Source organism: Theropithecus gelada, chromosome 16, assembly GCF_003255815.1.
Source record: "Theropithecus gelada isolate Dixy chromosome 16, Tgel_1.0, whole genome shotgun sequence".
NCBI classification, from domain to species: Eukaryota; Metazoa; Chordata; class Mammalia; order Primates; family Cercopithecidae; genus Theropithecus; species Theropithecus gelada.
Window position 1 is genome coordinate 64,306,616 of NC_037684.1, and position 19,431 is coordinate 64,326,046.

A 19,431-nucleotide genomic window follows, 5' to 3' on the forward strand; every position below is an offset into this window, starting at 1 on the left:
ATTGCTATTGCTTTATAATAAATTTGTATATCTTATAGGGCATCTTTCATTATACTCTTCTCTAAAATTGTTAGCTATTCTTGCCATCCGGGCAATTATATTCATTTTCACAACAACCTTCAGATTAAGCAATTGTCCAAGGTCCAAAAATTGTCCAAGGTCCAAAAAGAGGGACTTGGAACCCAGGTCTGTCCGAGGCCAAAGCTCTTTTCATTACTTCCTGAGGTCCTGCCAAAGGGGTGGTTTTCTAGGCATGGAGAAGCAGAGGTCAGAGAATCAAGTGTGGTGAGAGAGAGAAGAGCAGTGAAAGAAGAAAGGCAGGTGTCAACTTGGTGTGGGTTTGGTCTCTGGGATATAGACTTTGCCAGCCAAAGGATGGAGCTTGAACTTAGCTGGCAGAACTGGAAACAGAAGATTGTAAGGAAAGGGACTGAGATCAGAGTTTCTTCTCCAGGACGGATCACCCACAGCTGCCCATGGGCAGGCGCTTGTCACTTTCTGGCTGAGTAGAGCAGTGTGGCCCAAGGCTGAAAGGGGAAACTGCGGCTGCTTTTGTGCAGGGGTGGTGGTGATGAGGGTGATGTGGGGGGCTGGAAGGCATGGAGGGGAAAGGATCTGGCTGACTACCTGGAACCCAGGACAGATCCCACCCCAGAAAGGCGCAGTAGGGGCTCTCATCCTCCACTAGCCCGCCCCTCCCTGCCTAATTAAGGACCCTAATCAGCTTGGGGAGATTAAGGGCTCTGGCCGGCTGTATCCACGCCCCCGCCCTGGCCTGGGCTGGCAAGGAAGACCTGTGGGCGGGCGTCAAAAGGGGGACCGGCCCTGTGACCCCTCACCGGGGCCGTGGGCCCGAGCCCCGGACTTCCCGGTAAGTGTCAGAGGCCCCTCCGCTGGGATAGGGTCGGTCTGAGGGCGCGAGCGAGTCCCTGCTGACCCCTGACGCCTCCAACGGGGGGAGGGGCAAGCCGGATGGGAGCGGGAAGCCGGGGCGGCAGAAGGGGGCTTCGGGGCGGTGTCCTTGGCCCCAGTTAGTCTTCCCAGCCTCCGGAGGGGGCGGTAGCAACAGAATCATCCCATGGGTTACTCGGGCTTGGAGAAACTCTGGGTTACGGGGAGAACCCTAAGGGAGGCCAGGGGTCTCAGTCGCTCAGCCTTCTCCGTCTGTGTTCGCAGAAGCCGGCAATGACCGCCTGCGCCCGCCGAGCGGGTGGGCTTCCGGACCCCAGGCTCTGCGGCCCCGCGCGGTGGGCTCCGGCCCTGCCCCGCCTCCCCCGGGCCCTGCCCCGGCTCCCGCTCCTGCTGCTCCTGCTCCTGCTGCAGCCCCCCGCCCTCTCCGCGGTGTTCACGGTGGGCGTCCTGGGCCCCTGGGCTTGCGACCCCATCTTCTCCCGGGCCCGCGCGGACCTGGCAGCCCGCCTGGCCGCCGCCCGCCTGAACCGCGACCCCGACCTGGCCGGCGGCCCCCGCTTCGAGGTCGCGCTGCTGCCCGAGCCGTGCCGGACGCCGGGCTCGCTGGGGGCCGTGTCCTCCGCGCTGGCCCGCGTGTCGGGTCTCGTGGGTCCGGTGAACCCTGCGGCCTGCCGGCCGGCCGAGCTACTCGCCGAAGAAGCCGGGATCGCGCTGGTGCCCTGGGGCTGCCCCGGGACGCAGGCGGCGGGCACCACGGCCCCTGCCTTGACCCCCGCAGCGGACGCCCTCTACGCCCTGCTTCGCGCATTCGGCTGGGCGCGCGTGGCCCTGGTCACCGCCCCCCAGGACCTGTGGGTGGAGGCGGGACACTCACTGTCCACGGCACTCAGGGCCCGGGGCCTGCCCGTCGCCTCCGTGACTTCCATGGAGCCCTTGGACCTGTCTGGAGCCCGGGAGGCCCTGAGGAAGGTTCGGGACGGGCCCAGGGTCACAGGTAGGCTCCCCTGCAGGGTGCGAGGAGGTCGGCGGGTCCTGCCGGCAGCCGGGCGGCGCCGCGAGCCAAGCCTCTGTCCGCAGCAGTGATCATGGTGATGCACTCGGTGCTGCTGGGCGGCGAGGAGCAGCGCTACCTCCTGGAGGCCGCGGAGGAACTGGGCCTGACCGATGGCTCCCTGGTCTTCCTGCCCTTCGACACAATCCACTACGCCTTGTCCCCAGGCCCGGAGGCCTTAGCTGCACTCGCCAACAGCTCCCAGCTTCGCAGGGCCCATGATGCCGTGCTCACCCTCACGCGCCACTGTCCCTCTGAAGGCAGCGTGTTGGACAGCCTGCGCAGGGCCCAAGAGCACCGCGAGCTGCCCTCTGACCTCAATCTGCAGCAGGTAGATGGTCCTGGGAGGAGGGAAGAAGGCAAGGGAGAGGGGAGAGGACAGACAAAGCGGGGAGAGGAGGATGGAGCCAATGGAGAAAGAACCACTGGCAGCTCTAGCTGTTTGGAGTTTCCTAGGTAATGCAGAGGCTCTGGCCTTGCCTGGGATCTCTTAGTGTATGGGGATTGCCTCCAGAGAGTAGGCAATGAGACCTCTCAAGTCCAACATCAAGCAGTAAGCTCTAATGAACTGTCAACTGCAAAACCTTTTGCAATTGACTTCAAAGTAAACCCATTTCCACCACCACATACTCCCAGCTGTCTAAAATAAATACTTGATGTTCTTGAAAGCAGGAAGGAGGGAGGATGCCAATCCAACCTTCATCCCTAGTTCAGAGGTATTTCCTCTGGGGCATCATCTGGTGGTCTTAGCTTTTTAAGGGCCTAGACACCTTGCAAGAAGCAGAAAGTTCCCTGGGTGGATCCAGGGGCAATCCTCACCAGATCCATAGTGCATTTCCAACATCCAGCTACTACCTAGGGTTCCCCAAGTCCCCAGAATCCCAGTTCAGATCATCTAACTTTACTCCAGCCACAAAGGAGGACTAGAAACCACTATGAGAAGGGAATTTAGATGTCAATGGGCAGTGAATTAACCACCACAAAGGCCCAACTCACAGGGGGCTGCATGAGAGAAGGCTGTGGGTCATAGGGGTTGCAATTTCCCACCAATGCCCCTAGATTCCTCCAAGAGGACTGGAGGTGGCCAGTGGAGGCGGGGCGGTGCGGTGATGGGAATAGTCAGAACAGAATACAGATTAGGAATCATAGTGACATGGGATGGAGGGAGGGTCAGCACTGGCGAGAAGGAGGTTAAGAAAGTAGAGAGAAAAGCTCTTCACCTCTCAGTAAGTACCATGGCTGTCCTCTCCGCTGCCCAAGCCTCTGAGCTTGTGAGTCACCCTTGATTCCTTGAATTCTTCGCCCCCACTTCCAGACATCAAGCACTGTTACTGTTACTTCCTAAAGATCATTTGAATTCGTCCACTTTCTCCATCTTTACTGTCACTGCCCTGATTCAGGCCACAGCACCCCCAGCCCAAATCCCAAAACATAATCTCTCAGGCGGTCTTTGCTTCAACACTCACCTGCCCAACACCCTTTTCCACCCAACAACCAGATCAAGCTTCAGAAATCTGACAGATCTCACACTGTCGTGCTCCTGTTCAAAGCCTCACAGTGACTTCTGTTGCCCTGGATAGATGCAGGCCTCTCCACATGGCTTACCAGCTCTCCTGTCTTTCTCTCTCTTCCACCTTCCATGAACTTCAGCCAGACCAAGCTACTCCGCGTTCTCTAAATGTGTCCTTCTCTTTTGCCTCTGAGCTTCTGAGTGTGCTGTGTCCTCTCTCTTGTCCCTGCCTGCCCTGGATAATTCTGACTCATCCCACAGCTCCTTCTGTCCCCAGCCTAGGTTGGAGACACCCATTCCTGTCTCTGCAGCTCCCTCAGTTCCTCTACTTTTACTCATTGCACTGCCTGAACACCCCTGTCTCTTTGGCAAGAAGAAAGGTTCCTTGAGACAGGGTCTGTCTTGTACACTGATACATCTTTGGTGCTCTGCACAGTGCCTGGCTCTCTGAGAGATGGCAACTGGGAATAATAGAGAAGCCTGATAAGCTCAGGTGGTAACAATGGAGAAGGTTTTTTGTTTGTTTTGTTTTTGTTTAGTTTTGTTTTTTGTTTTTTTAAGGAAAAACAGAAAATAGAGGCCAACCAAAAGATAGGTGAGAAGGCTTTCAGGTGAATGGTAGGTGATGAGATTAAAACTATATTCTGGGCAACCAACAGGAAGAAGAGAGAATCTACAGGTGATGGAGAGTTAGAATCAACCAATGGTCAGAGAGGAGGCTGAGTCCTGAAAAGAGGAACCAGTTAGTGGCGAGAGCAGGTGTGACAGCCAATAGGGGAGGGAGGAAGAGATAGCCAATGGAAAGAGGGGAAGAGTTAGCCAATGGGGAGGGACAAAGAGTTAGCTAATGGGGAGGGAGGAAGAGCTAGCCAATGGGGAGAGATGAAACATTAGCCAATGGGGAGGAAGGAAGAGATAGCCAATGGAGAGGGAGGAAGAGATAGCCAATGGGAAGGGAAGAAGAGTTAGCCAATGGGGAGGGAGGAAGAGATAGCCAATGGGGAGGGATCCTAGGAACAACTAACTGGAAGGTGGGAACAGTGGATACCCTGGGCTTGACCGGCTGTGAAAGAATTGGCGTGGCCAGGGAATTCTGGTCTGTCTGTGGACTGTGACCCCGACCTCTGAGCCCCTACTGTCCTTCTCCAGGTCTCCCCACTCTTTGGCACCATCTACGACGCGGTCTTCTTGCTGGCGAGGGGTGTGGCAGAAGCGCGGGCTGCAGCGGGTGGCAGATGGGTGTCCGGAGCAGCTGTGGCCCGCCACGTCTGGGATGCTCAGGTCCCTGGCTTCTGCGGGGGCCTAGGAGGAGACGAGGAGCCTCCATTCGTGCTGCTAGACACGGACGCGGTGGGAGACCGGCTTTTTGCCACATACATGCTGGATCCTACCCGGGGCTCCCTTCTCTCCGCTGGGACCCCGATGCACTTCCCGCGTGGGGGATCAGCACCCGGACCCGACCCCTCGTGCTGGTTCGATCCAAACAACATCTGCGGTGGAGGTGAGGGCGAGCACCCCAGCCCCCACTGAGAGAATCCCCACGGACCATCCACGAAGTGGTGAAAGAGAGTGGACTCTATCCTGTAATCCATCTTCGATGCCCTTCTAGGCCCTCTCCCCGCCCCTGGCTTGCACAGGACCCCTCTCTTGCTGAGCTCCAAAGCCCTCTTGGAAACTTTCTAGCATTCCCAGACTCTCCCCTTTGAGGAATCTATGACCTCCCCCTAGAGGTCATAGGCCTGCCAAATGCTGGCCCCCATCCTCCTTTCCTGGAGGGGCCAGCATTTGGCATGACTCCATGCCTGCCTAGAGAAGAGGCCTCCCCTGATATCGCTCCTCAGTATACCTCCTGTCACTGTCCCTTCAGGACTGGAGCCGGGCCTCGTCTTTCTTGGCTTCCTCCTGGTGGTTGGGATGGGGCTGGCTGGGGCCTTCCTGGCCCATTATGTGAGGTGAGTAGTGGAATGAGGTAAGTAGGAAGTGAGTTTGTGCCAGAAATGGAAGTCTGCATCAAAAACAGCAGTCTGGGTTCACTCAAGAGTAGAAGAGATTTTTCTTGGGGTGAGGGGGTTCTGGTGGGCTGGTAGAGTCCCAGGGATGTCTGGTTTGGGGATGGCTGCCCTCCAGGACCCCTCCCCTGAGCCAGCATTATCCCTCCGCCCCATCCCCTGCTGCTCTCTTCTCACGGATCTTGGTGCCCTTGGTGGAGATGACCTCTTTCTCCACCAGGCACCAGCTACTTCACATTCAAATGGTCTCCGGTCCCAACAAGATCATCCTGACTGTGGACGACATCACCTTTCTCCACCCACATGGGGGCACCTCTCGAAAGGTGGGGGAGGCAGGAGGCAGGAGCCAGTTGTCTTCTTTCTGTAAATTTGGTTCCTTCCCTGGGAAAGTCCCCACCCCAGCTCCCTACTTGGGAAGCCTGATTTCTACCCCAGTTCTGTCCCAAGTCTGAAGTGTAGGGATCAGCACCCTCATCTGTGCAATGAGGGTAACAGTACCTGTCCTGACTACTTTCCTGGGTGGGAGGTGAAGCTCCAACAAGAAAATGAATGTTTGCTTTATAAACTGTAAGGCGTGCACTTGGGGAGTAATGTCATTATCACCTTCCCTCATTGAGATTCCTTCGCCTCCCATCTTTACATCCCCAAAACTCAGCCTGACCTCAACCCAGAACTCTGACACTAGAATATATTTTGACCTCTTGCATTGACCTCTACCTGCTAGGTGGCCCAGGGGAGTCGATCAAGTCTGGCTGCCCGCAGTATGTCAGACGTTCGCAGTGGCCCCAGCCAACCCACGGACAGCCCCAACGTTGGCGTCTATGAGGTGAGCCTGACCCCAGCCAGACAGAGAGACAGTAGGGGAAGAATGCTCAGGCCCTGGGCAGAGGGGAGGCGTACTCTCAAGAGGACAGGGAGTCATGCCAGATCCTGCAGGCTCCAGGAGATGGGGGATGGGAGCCCAGACAGGATCTAGGGAAAGGTCATGGATCCCTCAAAGGGAAGAACCTAAGAATCTTCCCTCCCCAAGGATTTTTCCCTAGCCACTATCTGGGTGAGGGCTCCTCAAAAGCTAATCACAGTGACCCAGAGACTGAAGGCTGGAGCTGCTGGGGAGCATGCCGGGACCAGCATGTAACCTGGTGTGGCCACTGAGGCCATCTCCTACCCGATCAGAGCCTCTGGCCCTACCCCTCAGCATTTCCACACAATCTAGACCAGACTCAGGAACAGCAACCCCTAGAGGGGGAAAAGAAAGTCACAAAAGTATTAGGACATAAACTTTGGGGCTGGTAAATCTGAATGTGGTCAAGTGGAGGGGAGATAATGAGAACAGATTCAGAGAGAGCTGAGAGTGCTGAGCAAATCAAGAGAGTAGAAATTTAAAGCTCCTGGGCTTCAGGTCATGGGAAGGAATGCAGAGGCTCCTATCATGTCACCTGGAGATTATCACGGCCAATTCTCAGAGGAGGCACTATTGTCATTTGGGGCAGATTGTCCTAAATTGAATAGGACTACTCTGTGCCTTGAAGAATGTTCAGTGTTTCTTGTCTCTGGCCCTGTCCACCAAATGTAGCTCCTAGTTTTTGTGACAATTAAAAATGTCCCCACATTTATTTCCAAATGCTCCTTAGGGGTCAGTACTAAACCCCAATCCCCTTCTAGTCCAAATCCCTTATAAACAGACAGGGCCACCTGCGTAATTAGCGAGATCCAGGGCAAGATAGAAATGAGGGGCTCCTCGTTCATTCAAGATGATGGCAGGAGGTCATTGAACCAAGTTCGGGCCTTTCTGAGCATGAGGACCTGTGTGACTGCACAGGTCCCTTGCCCATGCACCGGCCTTGCCAACAGCTGAGGATGAGGTCCAGCATCCGGAGGGGAGCTGTCTATAGTTCAGTTACTTTACAATAAAGCCTGATCTATCCAGATTCTTTACTCCCAGAACATGCTCTCTCATGGCAGTGGATGGTGATGAGGGTTGTGATGTCGATGATGCTTGTGGTTGTATTAATTCACTTAACAGGATTATTGGTGGGCACCCCTGGGGTAGTGAGGACAGCCATCCATAGCTTCTGAATATCTGTCATCCAGGGGTGGGTCCTCTCCCGGGTGCCTGTGAAGCGGATGGGCAGACATCAAACCCCTTGCTTCAATGCGTTTTGTCACATGGAAGATGCATTCTGGGACAGTGAGCCAATGGAAATGGGGGGGAGGGGTCCATCATGGGATTTTAAGAGACTGAGTTCCCTACCCCCGTCCTCTTTGCTGCAGGGAGACAGAGTTTGGCTGAAGAAGTTCCCAGGGGATCAGCACATAGCTATCCGCCCAGCAACCAAGACGGCCTTCTCCAAGGTGAGACTTGGGCCTGTGATGGGGCCTAGGTGGCCATCGTTTCTCCCTTCTTGCCTTCTCTTTGCAGCTGGGTACAGAGGTAGGTCTCAGTTAAGTGTCCCCTCTGGCTGAGTGTGGTGGCTTATACATGTAATCTTGGCATTTTGAGAGGCAGATGTGAGGGAAGATCACCTGAGGCCAGGAGTTCAAGACCAGCCTGGGCAACATAAAGAATCCCCGTCTCTCCAAAACATTAAAAATTAGCTGGGTGTGGCGTCACATGCCTGTAGTCCCAGCTACTCTTTGGAGGGTGAGGAGGGAGGATTGTTTGAGCCCAGGAGTTGGAGGTTACCGTAAGCTGTGATCATACTACTGCACTGCAGTCTTGGTGACAGAGCAAGACCCTGTCAAAATTAAGAAAAAAAAAGTTGTTTCCTTCACCCTGGAGTAGGCTTTCATTATTCCCTGTCGCACCACTAGTTCTTTCCTTCAATCTTGTTGCAGTGTGCAATTGTATGTTCATCTGTCTGCCTGCTTGTTTCTGCCTCTCTTACCGGACTGTAAGCTGAGTGAGGGCCTCCTCCTTCCCCTCCATTGTATTCCCAGCACCCAACACAGTGTCTGGAACATTAGAGAGACGCAGTGAATGTTTGTTGAGCAAATGATAGAAAATAAAAAATGACTCACGTCTGTAATCCCAGCACTTTGGGAGGCCGAGGCAGGTGGATCACCTGAGGTCAGAAGTTCAAGACCAGCCTGGCCAACATGGTGAAACCCCGTCTCAACTAAAAATACAAAAAAATTAGCTGGGTGTGGTGGCGGGCGCCTGTAATCCCAACTACTTCAGGAGGCTGAGGCAGGAGAGTCACTTGAACCTGGGAGGCAGAGGTTGCAGTGAGCCGAGATGGTGCCATTGCACTCCAGCCTGAGTGACAAGAGTGAAACTCTGTCTTAAAAAAAGAGAAAAGAAAAAAATGAGTTTCTGGTTCTGTCGGGCCACTTTTGCAGAATAACCCTAGACGTTCTGAATGAAGTGGAAAGTTGGCAAGGAGGCTGTAAAATGGCTTATTCTGGTCCTTACAACCTTAGTGTCTCCCTTTACCTCCACACCATGCAGCCTGTGCCTGGCCTCCTTCCCTGATTCCTCTACAGGAGCTCTTGGTCACAGATGCAGTGACTTACGTGGACTATGTGTATGGGGGTTAATGAACTTGATTACCATTTAACACCAGGTGTTTAAAATGAAAAGTATCCACCAAAATTTTCCGACAGGCGCAGTGGCTTACGCCTGTAATCCCAGCACTTTGGGAGGCCGAGGCAGGTGGATCACGAGGTCAGGAGATCAAGACCATCCTGGCTAATATGGTGAAACCCCCGTCTCTACTAAAAATACAAAAAAATTAGCTGGGCGTGGTGGCGGGTGCCTGTAGTCCCAGCTACTCGGGAGGCTGAGGCAGGAGAATGGTATGAACCCGGGAGGCGGAGCTTGCAGTGAGCCGAGATCGCACCACTGCGCTTTAGCCTGGGCAACACAGCAAGACTCCGTCTCAAAAAAAAAAAAAAGAAAAAGAAAAAAAAGTATCCCCTTATTGGGCATGTGGACCAAGGACAATCTAGAAAGGGCACCAGTCAGCCAGCTAAGCCACCTTTTTTTCCAGCATGCCCCAATTGTGAGGTCACTGTCCTGCAGCGCAGTCAGTCCTGTCTTCCCTAACTTGGGGAGGGTGGGAGTCTCAGACCTGATTGACACAATGATGTAACGCCCAGCACAGCAGCTACCGGCTCGGTTGCAGGCACAAGCCATTTCTGGTGTCCTTTGAAAGTGGCACAGCTTCAGGCCAGGCACGGTGGTTCATGCCTGTAATCCCAGCACTTTGGGAGGCCGAGGTGGGTGGACCACCTGAGATCAGGAGTTCAAGACCAGCCTGGCCAACATAGCGAAACCCCGTCCCTATTAAAAATACAAAAATTAGCCAGGTATGGTGGCACACACCTGTAATCCCAACTATTCAGGAGGCTGAGACGGGAGAATCACTTGAGCTCAGGATGCGGAGGTTGCAGTGACCCGAGACTGGCCAACTGCACTCCAGCCTGGGTGATAGTATAAGACTATCTGAAAAAAATAAATAAATAAATAAATACAAGAAAAGAAAGAAAGTGGCATAGCTCCTCCCTGGTTCTCCCAGCAAAGGCTGTTAAGTGAGAAGGAGAGGATGGTGGTTCCAGGAGCTTGTCCTTCATGAGCTCTTTCCCTTAAGACCCAGGCAGTTCAAAGTTTTATGGTTGGGGCCAGGCGTGGTGGCTCAGGCCTATAATCCCAGCACTTTGAGAGGCTGAGGTGGGAGGATCATTTGAAGCCCGGAGTTCAAGACCAGCCTGGACAATATAGCAAGGCTCCCATCTCTACAGAAAAAAAATGTAAAATGTTGTCTAGGCATGGTGGCACAAGCCTGTAGTCCCAGCTATTCAGGAGGCTGAGGTCGGAGGATCGCTTGAACCCAGGAATGCAAGGTAGCAGTGACTTATGATCATGCCGCTACATACCAATCTGGGCAACAGAGTGAGACCTCGTGTCTAAAAAAAAAAAAAAAAAGGCTTATGATCAATAAATCCGAACCTGCCTGGGTCCTGATCACCAATGCAAAATTGTCTTTTCATTCACAGCATTAGGCTAAACCATACTCGGTATCCGAACAGTGGCCCTTGACTATATTGTTTTTTCCAAAAAGAGAACTGTGTGTAGAAGAGAGCCTCCCTACATACCCTATCAACCATTTCATCCACCATTTGTACAAATCTCATCTTCTGAGTTTGGATACTCAAAAACAGATCTTGATTAACAGCCCCTCCCCGCATTGCCCCTGGGCAGAAAATGCCAGTCAACTATCCCCTTCTCAGCTCCAGGAGCTCCGGCATGAGAACGTGGCCCTCTACCTGGGGCTGTTCCTGGCTCGGGGAGCAGAAGGCCCTGCCGCCCTCTGGGAGGGCAACCTGGCTGTGGTCTCAGAGCACTGCACGCGGGGCTCCCTCCAGGACCTCCTCGCTCAGAGAGAAATAAAGCTGGACTGGATGTTCAAGTCTTCCCTCCTGCTGGACCTGATCAAGGTGTGTGTCGGGGGGTGGTGGGGTGACGTCCTGGGGGCAGGGATGGGGAGCAAGGGAACCAAGCAGGCTGAGGCTGCCTCTTTACCCTACCCATTCCAAGGGAATAAGGTATCTGCACCATCGAGGCGTAGCTCATGGGCGGCTGAAGTCACGGAACTGCATAGTGGATGGCAGATTCGTACTCAAGATCACTGACCACGGCCACGGGAGACTGCTGGAAGCACAGAAGGTGCTACCGGAGCCTCCCAGAGCAGAGGGTAAGAGTCCCCTGCGCAGATGGGCATCCACCGGGATCCCCATTATTTCAAGGGTTTCTCCCCTGCTTCCTCCCTACCTCCGCCCTTGCACTCTCTCCATCCCGCATCCACCAGACACAACTGCTACAGAAAAAGATCTCATGGCCTCTGAGAGGGTGGGCTCTGTGACTGAGGAGACGGGGCTGCTGGGGGCGGGACTTGTGCCTGAGCTGCCTGCAGCTGGGTTTGCTCTAACTGGAAGTTTGCCTGAGGGTGGGGCTTGCGCTCAAGAGATGAGCCTTCCCTGGGCACCACCTTGTCTGAAGGGCAAGGCCTATTCGTGAGGGCCAGGCTTTCTCTGAGACGGCTCCTAGAGATAGTTGTAGGGCTGGTCTCAGGTTGCAGGGTCTCAGACTGGTCTTAGGCTGCAGAGTTCGTGGTGTCTGGGTGCCAACCTGGGCTTTCTGATGAGGGTGGGAGTCTTTCCCAGTGGCCCCACAGCCCCTTCCCCATCCCCAGACCAGCTGTGGACAGCCCCGGAGCTGCTTAGGGACCCGGCCCTGGAGCGCCGGGGAACGCTGGCTGGTGACGTCTTTAGCTTGGCCATCATCATGCAAGAAGTGGTGTGCCGCAGTGCCCCTTACGCCATGCTGGAGCTCACTCCCGAGGGTAAGGCTGCCCTGTGCATGGAGTTCGGGCCAGAGGGGCACCCTGCAGTTAGAACAGAGCCAGCCTCACTCTTTCCTCTAAAGCAAAGCCCAGTGATGAAACTCAATTATACGGAGGCCCCTTAAAGCTGGTGTCTGCGGGTCCCAGTACAGAAAGCCGTGCATGGCCAGGGTGGGGAGGGTGGTTCATGAGGTCCTAACACAACAGCTTCCTCTGTCTTGATCCTGGACCCAAACTGCTCCCACAACTGACAGAGCAGGCTCCTCTCTGTTCTCAGGGGTCCCTGGGAGGAGCAGGGGAGGGGGAGTGGGTAAGAGGGTAGTCCAATCTGGTTCCAATCTACATCCCTTCCCCACAGGACTCTGAGCAAGCTACTTGATCACTTATCCCTCACTTGTCTTACATATAATAAATGTTAGTTTCTTTGCCTATGTCCCCTCTTACTGACCCCCAGAGTTCGAGGTCCTCTTGTTCCTCCTAGCAACCCCCTTCCACACCGTACTCTCCCTCCACACACACACACTGAAGCTCTGATGTAAAGAAACCCCTGCCAGGCACCCCCTCCCACATCTTGGTCTTCAACAGTCAGGCCAGGGTCAGAGGCAGCTTGTGTTCTAGGGCACTCCCCCTCACTGTCCTCTCATGCCTCCAGAAGTGGTGCAGAGGGTGCGGAGCCCCCCTCCACTGTGTCGACCCTTGGTGTCCATGGACCAGGCACCTGTGGAGTGTATCCACCTGATGAAGCAGTGCTGGGCAGAGCAGCCGGAACTTCGGCCCTCCATGGACCACACTTTCGACCTGGTCAGGGGCTGGGAGTGGGCAAGGACTGGGCTGGCCTCTGGGATCCCAGATGTTTGTCAGCAACCTGAGACAGCTGCAGGCAGGCAGATTGGCAGGACCTCTGGCCTTCCAGGCTGCCTCCTAAGGAGTAGCCTGAGGACTTGGGGTTTGGTGGGGCAGAATTAGAATGGAGGCTGTGGAGGCCTTTGGAGTGGGACATGGAGTTCTGTCTGGGTGGGAGGAATATTCAATTCAATTCAAATAACATTGATTGAGAACCAAGTATGTGCTTGGCCTCCTGTGACAGAAAGACCATTGGCCTGGGAGTCCAAGGATTGGGCTGGCTCCAGTGCCCTGTCAATTACTAGCTGAGAACAACCGCCCTCTGGGAAGCCTCATTTCCCACGTGCCTCCTAATCATGTCTGAAGACACAGTGCCTAGCACCCCAGGGGTGCTTGACGAATAGTAGATGAATGGTGGTGGGGAGGGGGGTGTTCAGAGTGAACAGCCCCATGAGAGAGCCCATGAGGGGGGCATGAAAAGGGCATGGCAGCCCAGGTCTTCAGCAGCTTCACCGGCTTCCTTCTACTGCTAGTTCAAGAACATCAACAAGGGTCGGAAGACGAACATCATCGACTCGATGCTTCGGATGCTGGAGCAGTACTCCAGTAACCTGGAGGATCTGATCCGGGAGCGCACAGAGGAGCTGGAGCTGGAAAAGCAAAAGACAGACCGGCTGCTTACACAGATGCTGCCTCCGTGGGTGCCAGTGGGAAGGGGTGGGCTGGGAGGGCAGCTGGAGCCCAGCCAGGCAGAGTGGCCCCCAGGTGACCTCACTGCCTGCTATCCCTAGGTCTGTGGCTGAGGCCTTGAAGACGGGGACACCAGTGGAGCCCGAATACTTTGAGCAAGTGACACTGTACTTCAGTGACATAGTGGGCTTCACCACCATCTCTGCCATGAGTGAGCCCATTGAGGTGGTGGACCTGCTCAACGACCTCTACACGCTGTTTGATGCCATCATTGGTTCCCACGATGTCTACAAGGTGGAGTGTGTAGGGGCCAAGCCCTCCTGACCTTCAATTCAGCTTCACCAGCCTCCAGGCCAGCCCTTCCTGCTCAGCCCCTAGCCTACCTGCCCAATCAATCTTCTTTCCCAGACCTCCTGTCCCTTGTTTATTCCTCCAGTCCCCAGCTCAGTCCCTCCACTAGCAACCTGGTTCTGCATTAACCCCAGGTGGACCCCGTGACAAGAGGCAATCGCTTTGTGTGCAGGGGAGGAATACTCAAAAGGGAATTCACACAACTCCTTTTTCGCCCAGGTGGAGACAATAGGGGATGCCTATATGGTGGCCTCGGGGCTGCCCCAGAGGAATGGGCAGCGACACGCGGCAGAGATCGCCAACATGTCGCTGGACATCCTCAGTGCTGTGGGCACTTTCCGCATGCGCCATATGCCTGAGGTTCCCGTGCGCATTCGCATAGGCCTGCACTCAGGTAACTCCCGGGTCTTCCCAGGCTCCAGCCCATCTCCCTCTCTAGGGCCTGGCTCCAGATTTCCTGTAGAGGAGGCAACTCATGGAGTGGGGAGTGGGGCTTACCTTAAAGAGGATGAGCTTAACAAGGCTTATTTGGGGAGCTGGTGGAGGTTATGGGTGCGAAGATCCTCCAAGGCTCTACCCAGGTGCAGCCCAGCTGCCGGTCCTGCTAGCCCCGCCAACCCCCAGCATCTCCACAGGTCCATGCGTGGCAGGCGTGGTGGGCCTCACCATGCCGCGGTACTGCCTGTTTGGGGACACGGTCAACACCGCCTCACGCATGGAGTCCACCGGGCTGCGTGAGTGTGATGGGGACAAGAGGGGGAGGTGGGAGGGGGACACGGGAGGTGAGTCCCGAGCTCACGGCGTCCCCCACCGCCACAGCTTACCGCATCCACGTGAACTTGAGCACCGTGGGGATTCTCCGTGCTCTGGACTCGGGCTACCAGGTGGAGCTGCGAGGCCGCACGGAGCTGAAGGTGAGGCAGGACCCCGCCCCCTCCTGGAGGCCCCGCCCATCCCGGGCCACGGCTGCAACCTCAGCTCACCCTTCCTGACCCAGTCTCCCAGTTCCATCCAGACCTCGAGATCCCCCACCCCTCACCCCAGTCCGCCTAAGTCCTTCCCTCTCCCATGTCTCCCCAGGGCAAGGGCGCCGAGGACACTTTCTGGCTAGTGGGCAGACGCGGCTTCAACAAGCCTATCCCCAAACCGCCTGACCTGCAACCGGGGTGAGTGGCTGGCCTCCGTGGCAGGGCGAGGGACGAGGGATCGCTGCCTCCGGCTCTGTGTCTGACGCCCCGCGCGTGAGGCAGCGATGACGTGGGCCCTGCCCCCCACGTCCCATTCCCTTTCCCTGAGGTCACCGCCCCCTCCTTGCAGGTCCAGCAACCACGGCATTAGCCTGCAGGAGATCCCACCCGAGCGGCGACGGAAGCTGGAGAAGGCGCGGCCGGGCCAGTTCTCTTGAGAAGTGAGGCCCCGGACAGGTGCTGCCCCCTCCGCCCCCACCCCAACTGCCGCGTCCCCTCTGCTGCCTGCAGAACGTCCCACCCAAGCCAGGTGTCCCAATCCCTTTCTGACTTAAGAGAGCCGAGGCTGGTTCCTAAACCCCGGGGCTTCCCCTGGCAGGCAAGCACCGCTGCAGAAATTTTGGCTCAGTAGGTCTGGAGTGGTCTGGGAATCCAGGCTTAGGAAACTCTATAATTGGGGCCTTCTGTGACCCCTTCCCTGGCCCTATCTCATCCCCATCACATAAACCTGGCTTCCCCAGAAGCCTCACAGGCTGTGCATTGCACAGGAGACAACTCTAGGGGGCAGCAGTCACCAGAGGACAATGTGAAAGCGGAAGCCCTGCTCACTCCCCTCCTGCAAGAAACTGACCCGTGACCCGCTCCTTCCTAGGTGAACCCCGTGACCCCTTTCCTCAACTTCCCTCTGAGATACCCCTCTTTTCTTCAGGATTGTTCTGGAAGGTCCTTTTCCTGAAAGTTGCTGCTACAGGTGACTGGAAGTCTGGCTAATGCTGGTGGACTCTGCCCAGCTCTGCCTCAAAGGATTTTGGGCCTTTACAAGAGCTGGTTGCAAACCAGCCACGTGACCTTGGGAAAGTGTCACGCACTGTCTGCTGTGATCCCCTCAGTGGCGAAATGAGGGGTGGCCTAAATGGTTCCCATGGCCCCTGTGCCCCTGACAGCTGGGTGGCTGTGGCCCTCAGCACCAGGAACCCTGAATCCATCAGGGGATGTGAGGGTCAGGGATTCTCCGCTTCCCAGTGTCTCTCAAGGACCCAGGAAGGAGGATCTGGGATTGATGCCCCAACCCCAGAGGAAGTGGAAACCCCAGAGGAAGTGGAGTTCTGTTCCACCAGAGCAGGATTTGTCACATGGCCTGAGGGGGCAAGGGCTTCTGTTCAGCCTCAAGCTTCATTCCTATCTCCATCTCCCACCAGTCAGAAACTGGCTGCTTCTCCTGTGGCACAATCAGGTAATGCCCAAGTGCAGAGAAAAGCTTGCTTCAAGGCTTTGGGGAAAGGAAATTGCACCACACCTTGACTAACCAGAACACCCAAAGAAGAGCAGCATTCTCTGTTTAACTGGGAGCTGCTGAGCAAGCAGTTGGACAGAAAATCCTCTCTACTTAGCTTTTTTTTTTTGAGTCTCACTTTGTCACCCAGGCTGGAGTGCAGTGCAGTGACACAATCTCGACTCACTGCAACCTCCTCCTCTCAGGGTCAAACAATTCTCCTACCTCAGCCTTTCAAGTAGCTGGGATTACAGGTACCTGCCACCACGCCTGCGTAACTTTTTTTTTTTTTTTTTTTTTGTGATTTTAGTAGAGACGGGGTTTCACTATGTTGCCCAGGGTGGTCTTGAACTGACCTTAAGTGATCTGCCCACCTCGGCCTCCCAAAGTTCTGGGATTACAGGTGTGAGACACCACGCCTGACCTCTGCTTAGATCTTCGCAACAATTACCAATGCTCTGTCCTGGCAAGTCCCCAGCTGAAGTTTCCTTTGTGAAACTCTGACCTTCTAGAGCCTGGGCCTTGGCACATTTGACTCTCGGTGTCTGTCACCCTTGCTACAGACCCTGGAAGAAGTTTGCAGCAGGCTAGGAAACCACCTAGGCTGCCACTAGAGGTAGTGAGTATCCAGTCCCTGGAGGGGTGAAGGCAGAACTGGAGACATCATTGACCAGGGGTACGACAGTGAGAGGGAATTCTGGAACTAAACCTTCACCACGCCAAGTGTGGTTGGTGGGCCAGGGTCAGCATTGCCTGTGAACTCGTTAGAAATGAAGGCTCTCAGGGCCCCACCCCAGACCTGCTGAGTCAAGATCTGCATTTTAACAAGTTCCTGCAAAATATTGACATGCTCATTAAAGTTTCTGAATCATAGAACTAAATCACCCTAAGATCTTTAAATCTTAGAATCTCTAAGGGTCTCATAAAGCCAGGCTGGAAACTAGCCACTAAACTTGTTTTGTTTGGCCTATGGAGTGTTTCATTTTGAGCTAACATTTAAAAATCAAGAGCTTCCACATTTTAAAAATGTATAGCAGATTTCCCCCTTCTCTTGAAATCGGAAGCCTTACATGAGGTTTGTGTCACCACTTAACCACATTCTGCTGCGGCTAAAGAGTAACGGTCCCCTTTATCCAGATATCACCACTCCCCACAGACTCCGAGACACCAAGATTTTCTGAACATTCCTTTATATTCCCTCCTGGTGCCTGTAGACACTGAGCTTGGGACTCTTTAGCAGGTATTAGGATTATAGGGGCCCCTGGAGGGAGCTTTGCCTTTTTTTTTTTTAACTGATTCATGACTTCCACAGGCTTAGTGGTGTTCCCCTCCTTCCTAAAGGTAAAGGAAGAATGTATCAAACATCGAAAACCCAGCACTTGTAAGTTCTGGTTACCTAAGGTAAGGTTGCTAGAGAGAGCAATTTAGCGCAATTTCAAAAACATTTTAAATTGTGTTTGAACATGATGAATTAAAGATTAAAAACAAAACAAATCCCAGACATGCACACACACAAATTTTTAAAAGTTATTTACATTCTTGAAGATTTTCCTTAAGATTTTCTCTGTACTTAGGTCCCAGGGATTGAAGGGCAGATTCACATCTCTGGCCTTGGGCCCGACCATGTGGACAGAGCTCTCAGTCTCCTGTCTCTTCCCTCCCGTACCCGACCCTCCTGCCCTTCTCCTTCCTTCCCTCTATCCCTGCCTGGAAGGGCGTGGCATAGTTAATGGTGTGAGATTTCAGCAGCCTCAAGGAAGAGTCCAGGATTCGGTGCAGAGAAATTAGCTGGGACAGGCTTGGGCAGGGCTCCCCCCAGAAGCAGAGAAGAATGAGCCAGAGGGCAGACGCAGTTTGAGGTAGAAGTGGAGTGGGCAGGGCTGAGCCAGTTCCTTCCCAGCTTCGCTCAGCCTCCTTCCCAGGCTGGCCTCGAGCTCAAGTGACCAGATGTGATGGGGAGAAGAGCCCTGATCCCTCCCCAGCTAGAAGAACTTGGGGAACCCCCACCCTAGAGTTCACAGATCTAGTGGGAGAAGAGAAGGGAAAAGATGAAGCCTCAGCCTCTCCTTTCTCTGTTCCTGTCTCCCTCTCTGCCCTATTCTCCTCTCTTTGTGTCCCCACAGTCCCCTTTCTGCCTGGCAGTCTCTCCCTGCCTTTCTCTGCAGTTTCCATCCTTTCTCTGGAAATCTCATTTCCTGGACCCAGTCAGTTATCCAGTCTCAGGGCTCTGCTGACTCAAGTCCTCCCCACGCTGTTCCTGGGGACTGGGCAATTCCCAGCGCATGAGAGCACCAGGGCCTGACTTGGCACTGGGCATCCCCCACCTTCAGATGTGTTTACACTACCTCTGCCAGCTGGCCTGCGCCAGGAGCCCACACTCGGGGTTGTCCTTGCCTTGGAGATGGCTCTGTAGCTGGCAGAGCAGTGATGGCCAAAGCAGGGACCTCTCATAGCTGCTGCTTCAATCCACAGCAGAGTCTGTACAGCGTGTCCCGGGGCTCACCCGGCGCCTTTTTTTTTTGGTGTGTGCTGCTCCTCAGGTCCTGGGCCCTGCTCCCTGTCCCATCTGCAGTGGACTCCCGGCACTCCCTTTGAGGAGGTGGGGTGAACTGCTCCTTGGCAGGGATTTGTGACACTGCACTGCTGGGTTGTGTTCCCTGGGCTCTTCTGGACCTTGCACCGTGGATACCAGGGCATGTGCCGTGCTATCTGGGTCCTGGGAGGGTGGCTAAAATAAAGGCGTGCTGTCTTCCATGTCATGGTGTGTGCTTCTTTTAGCCCGGAGGGATAGTCTTGACACCCCCATCTCTGGAATGCTCAGCCCTGGCATTTCCAGGGAGGGTTTCAGATAGGGTTGAACCTTAGAGATGGCCTGAAGAGGGGAAGTGGCTGGGGACAACAGCCCCCAGGAACTCCTCTGCTCAGAGAACCAGCCGCAGAAGTCTCAGGCCTCTCAGGCTGCTGGAAAAGACCAGGGTCTCTGATGCTTTTGAGGTGGGTGATGTGACTTCATCCCTTGATTGTATGCAGGAGAGAAGAAGAGAAGGACAGAGCTTATCTATGCCATGACTCCATGACCCATGGACCATAACCTACAACCACGGGAGCCAGAGTCCAAGACTGAAGGAACAGGGCCCCCAGATGGGAAAGGTGAGGTCCACTGGTCTCTGGGCAGGACCTCACCAACAACCCACACTCCACCTCTGACCCCTCACAAACCTGCTGGTGGAGCTCTAGAGCAGGAGAGACTATTCCAAAATC

General features: G+C 54.8%; 1 protein-coding gene across 1 annotated transcript; it reads left to right on the plus strand.

Moving 5' to 3' along the window:
- Positions 1-814: 814 nt before the first annotated feature.
- On the plus strand, positions 815-18,922 carry GUCY2D (guanylate cyclase 2D, retinal). The gene is made up of 20 exons (XM_025363123.1): positions 815-871; positions 1,177-1,906; positions 1,990-2,294; positions 4,623-4,974; positions 5,341-5,425; positions 5,703-5,805; positions 6,207-6,308; positions 7,757-7,837; positions 10,715-10,921; positions 11,022-11,178; positions 11,677-11,826; positions 12,479-12,627; positions 13,203-13,366; positions 13,461-13,653; positions 13,930-14,104; positions 14,346-14,444; positions 14,530-14,624; positions 14,791-14,876; positions 15,028-15,134; positions 18,711-18,922. The coding sequence occupies exons 2-19, from the start codon at positions 1,186-1,188 to the stop codon at positions 15,113-15,115; spliced, it is 3,312 nt and encodes a 1,103-aa protein (XP_025218908.1). The 5' UTR covers positions 815-871; positions 1,177-1,185; the 3' UTR covers positions 15,116-15,134; positions 18,711-18,922.
- Positions 18,923-19,431: the final 509 nt, after the last annotated feature.

What these genes read in the sequence shown, in the direction of transcription:
- GUCY2D (XM_025363123.1), top strand. Translation starts at nt 1,186, where the DNA reads ATGACCGCCTGCGCCCGCCGAGCGGGTGGGCTTCCGGACCCCAGGCTC. An exon ending in TTCCTGGCCCATTATGTGAG is followed by an intron (nt 5,426 to 5,702) that starts GTGAGTAGTGGA and finishes TTTCTCCACCAG; the next exon opens with GCACCAGCTACTTCACATTC. An exon ending in GAGGCCGCACGGAGCTGAAG is followed by an intron (nt 14,625 to 14,790) that starts GTGAGGCAGGAC and finishes ATGTCTCCCCAG; the next exon opens with GGCAAGGGCGCCGAGGACAC.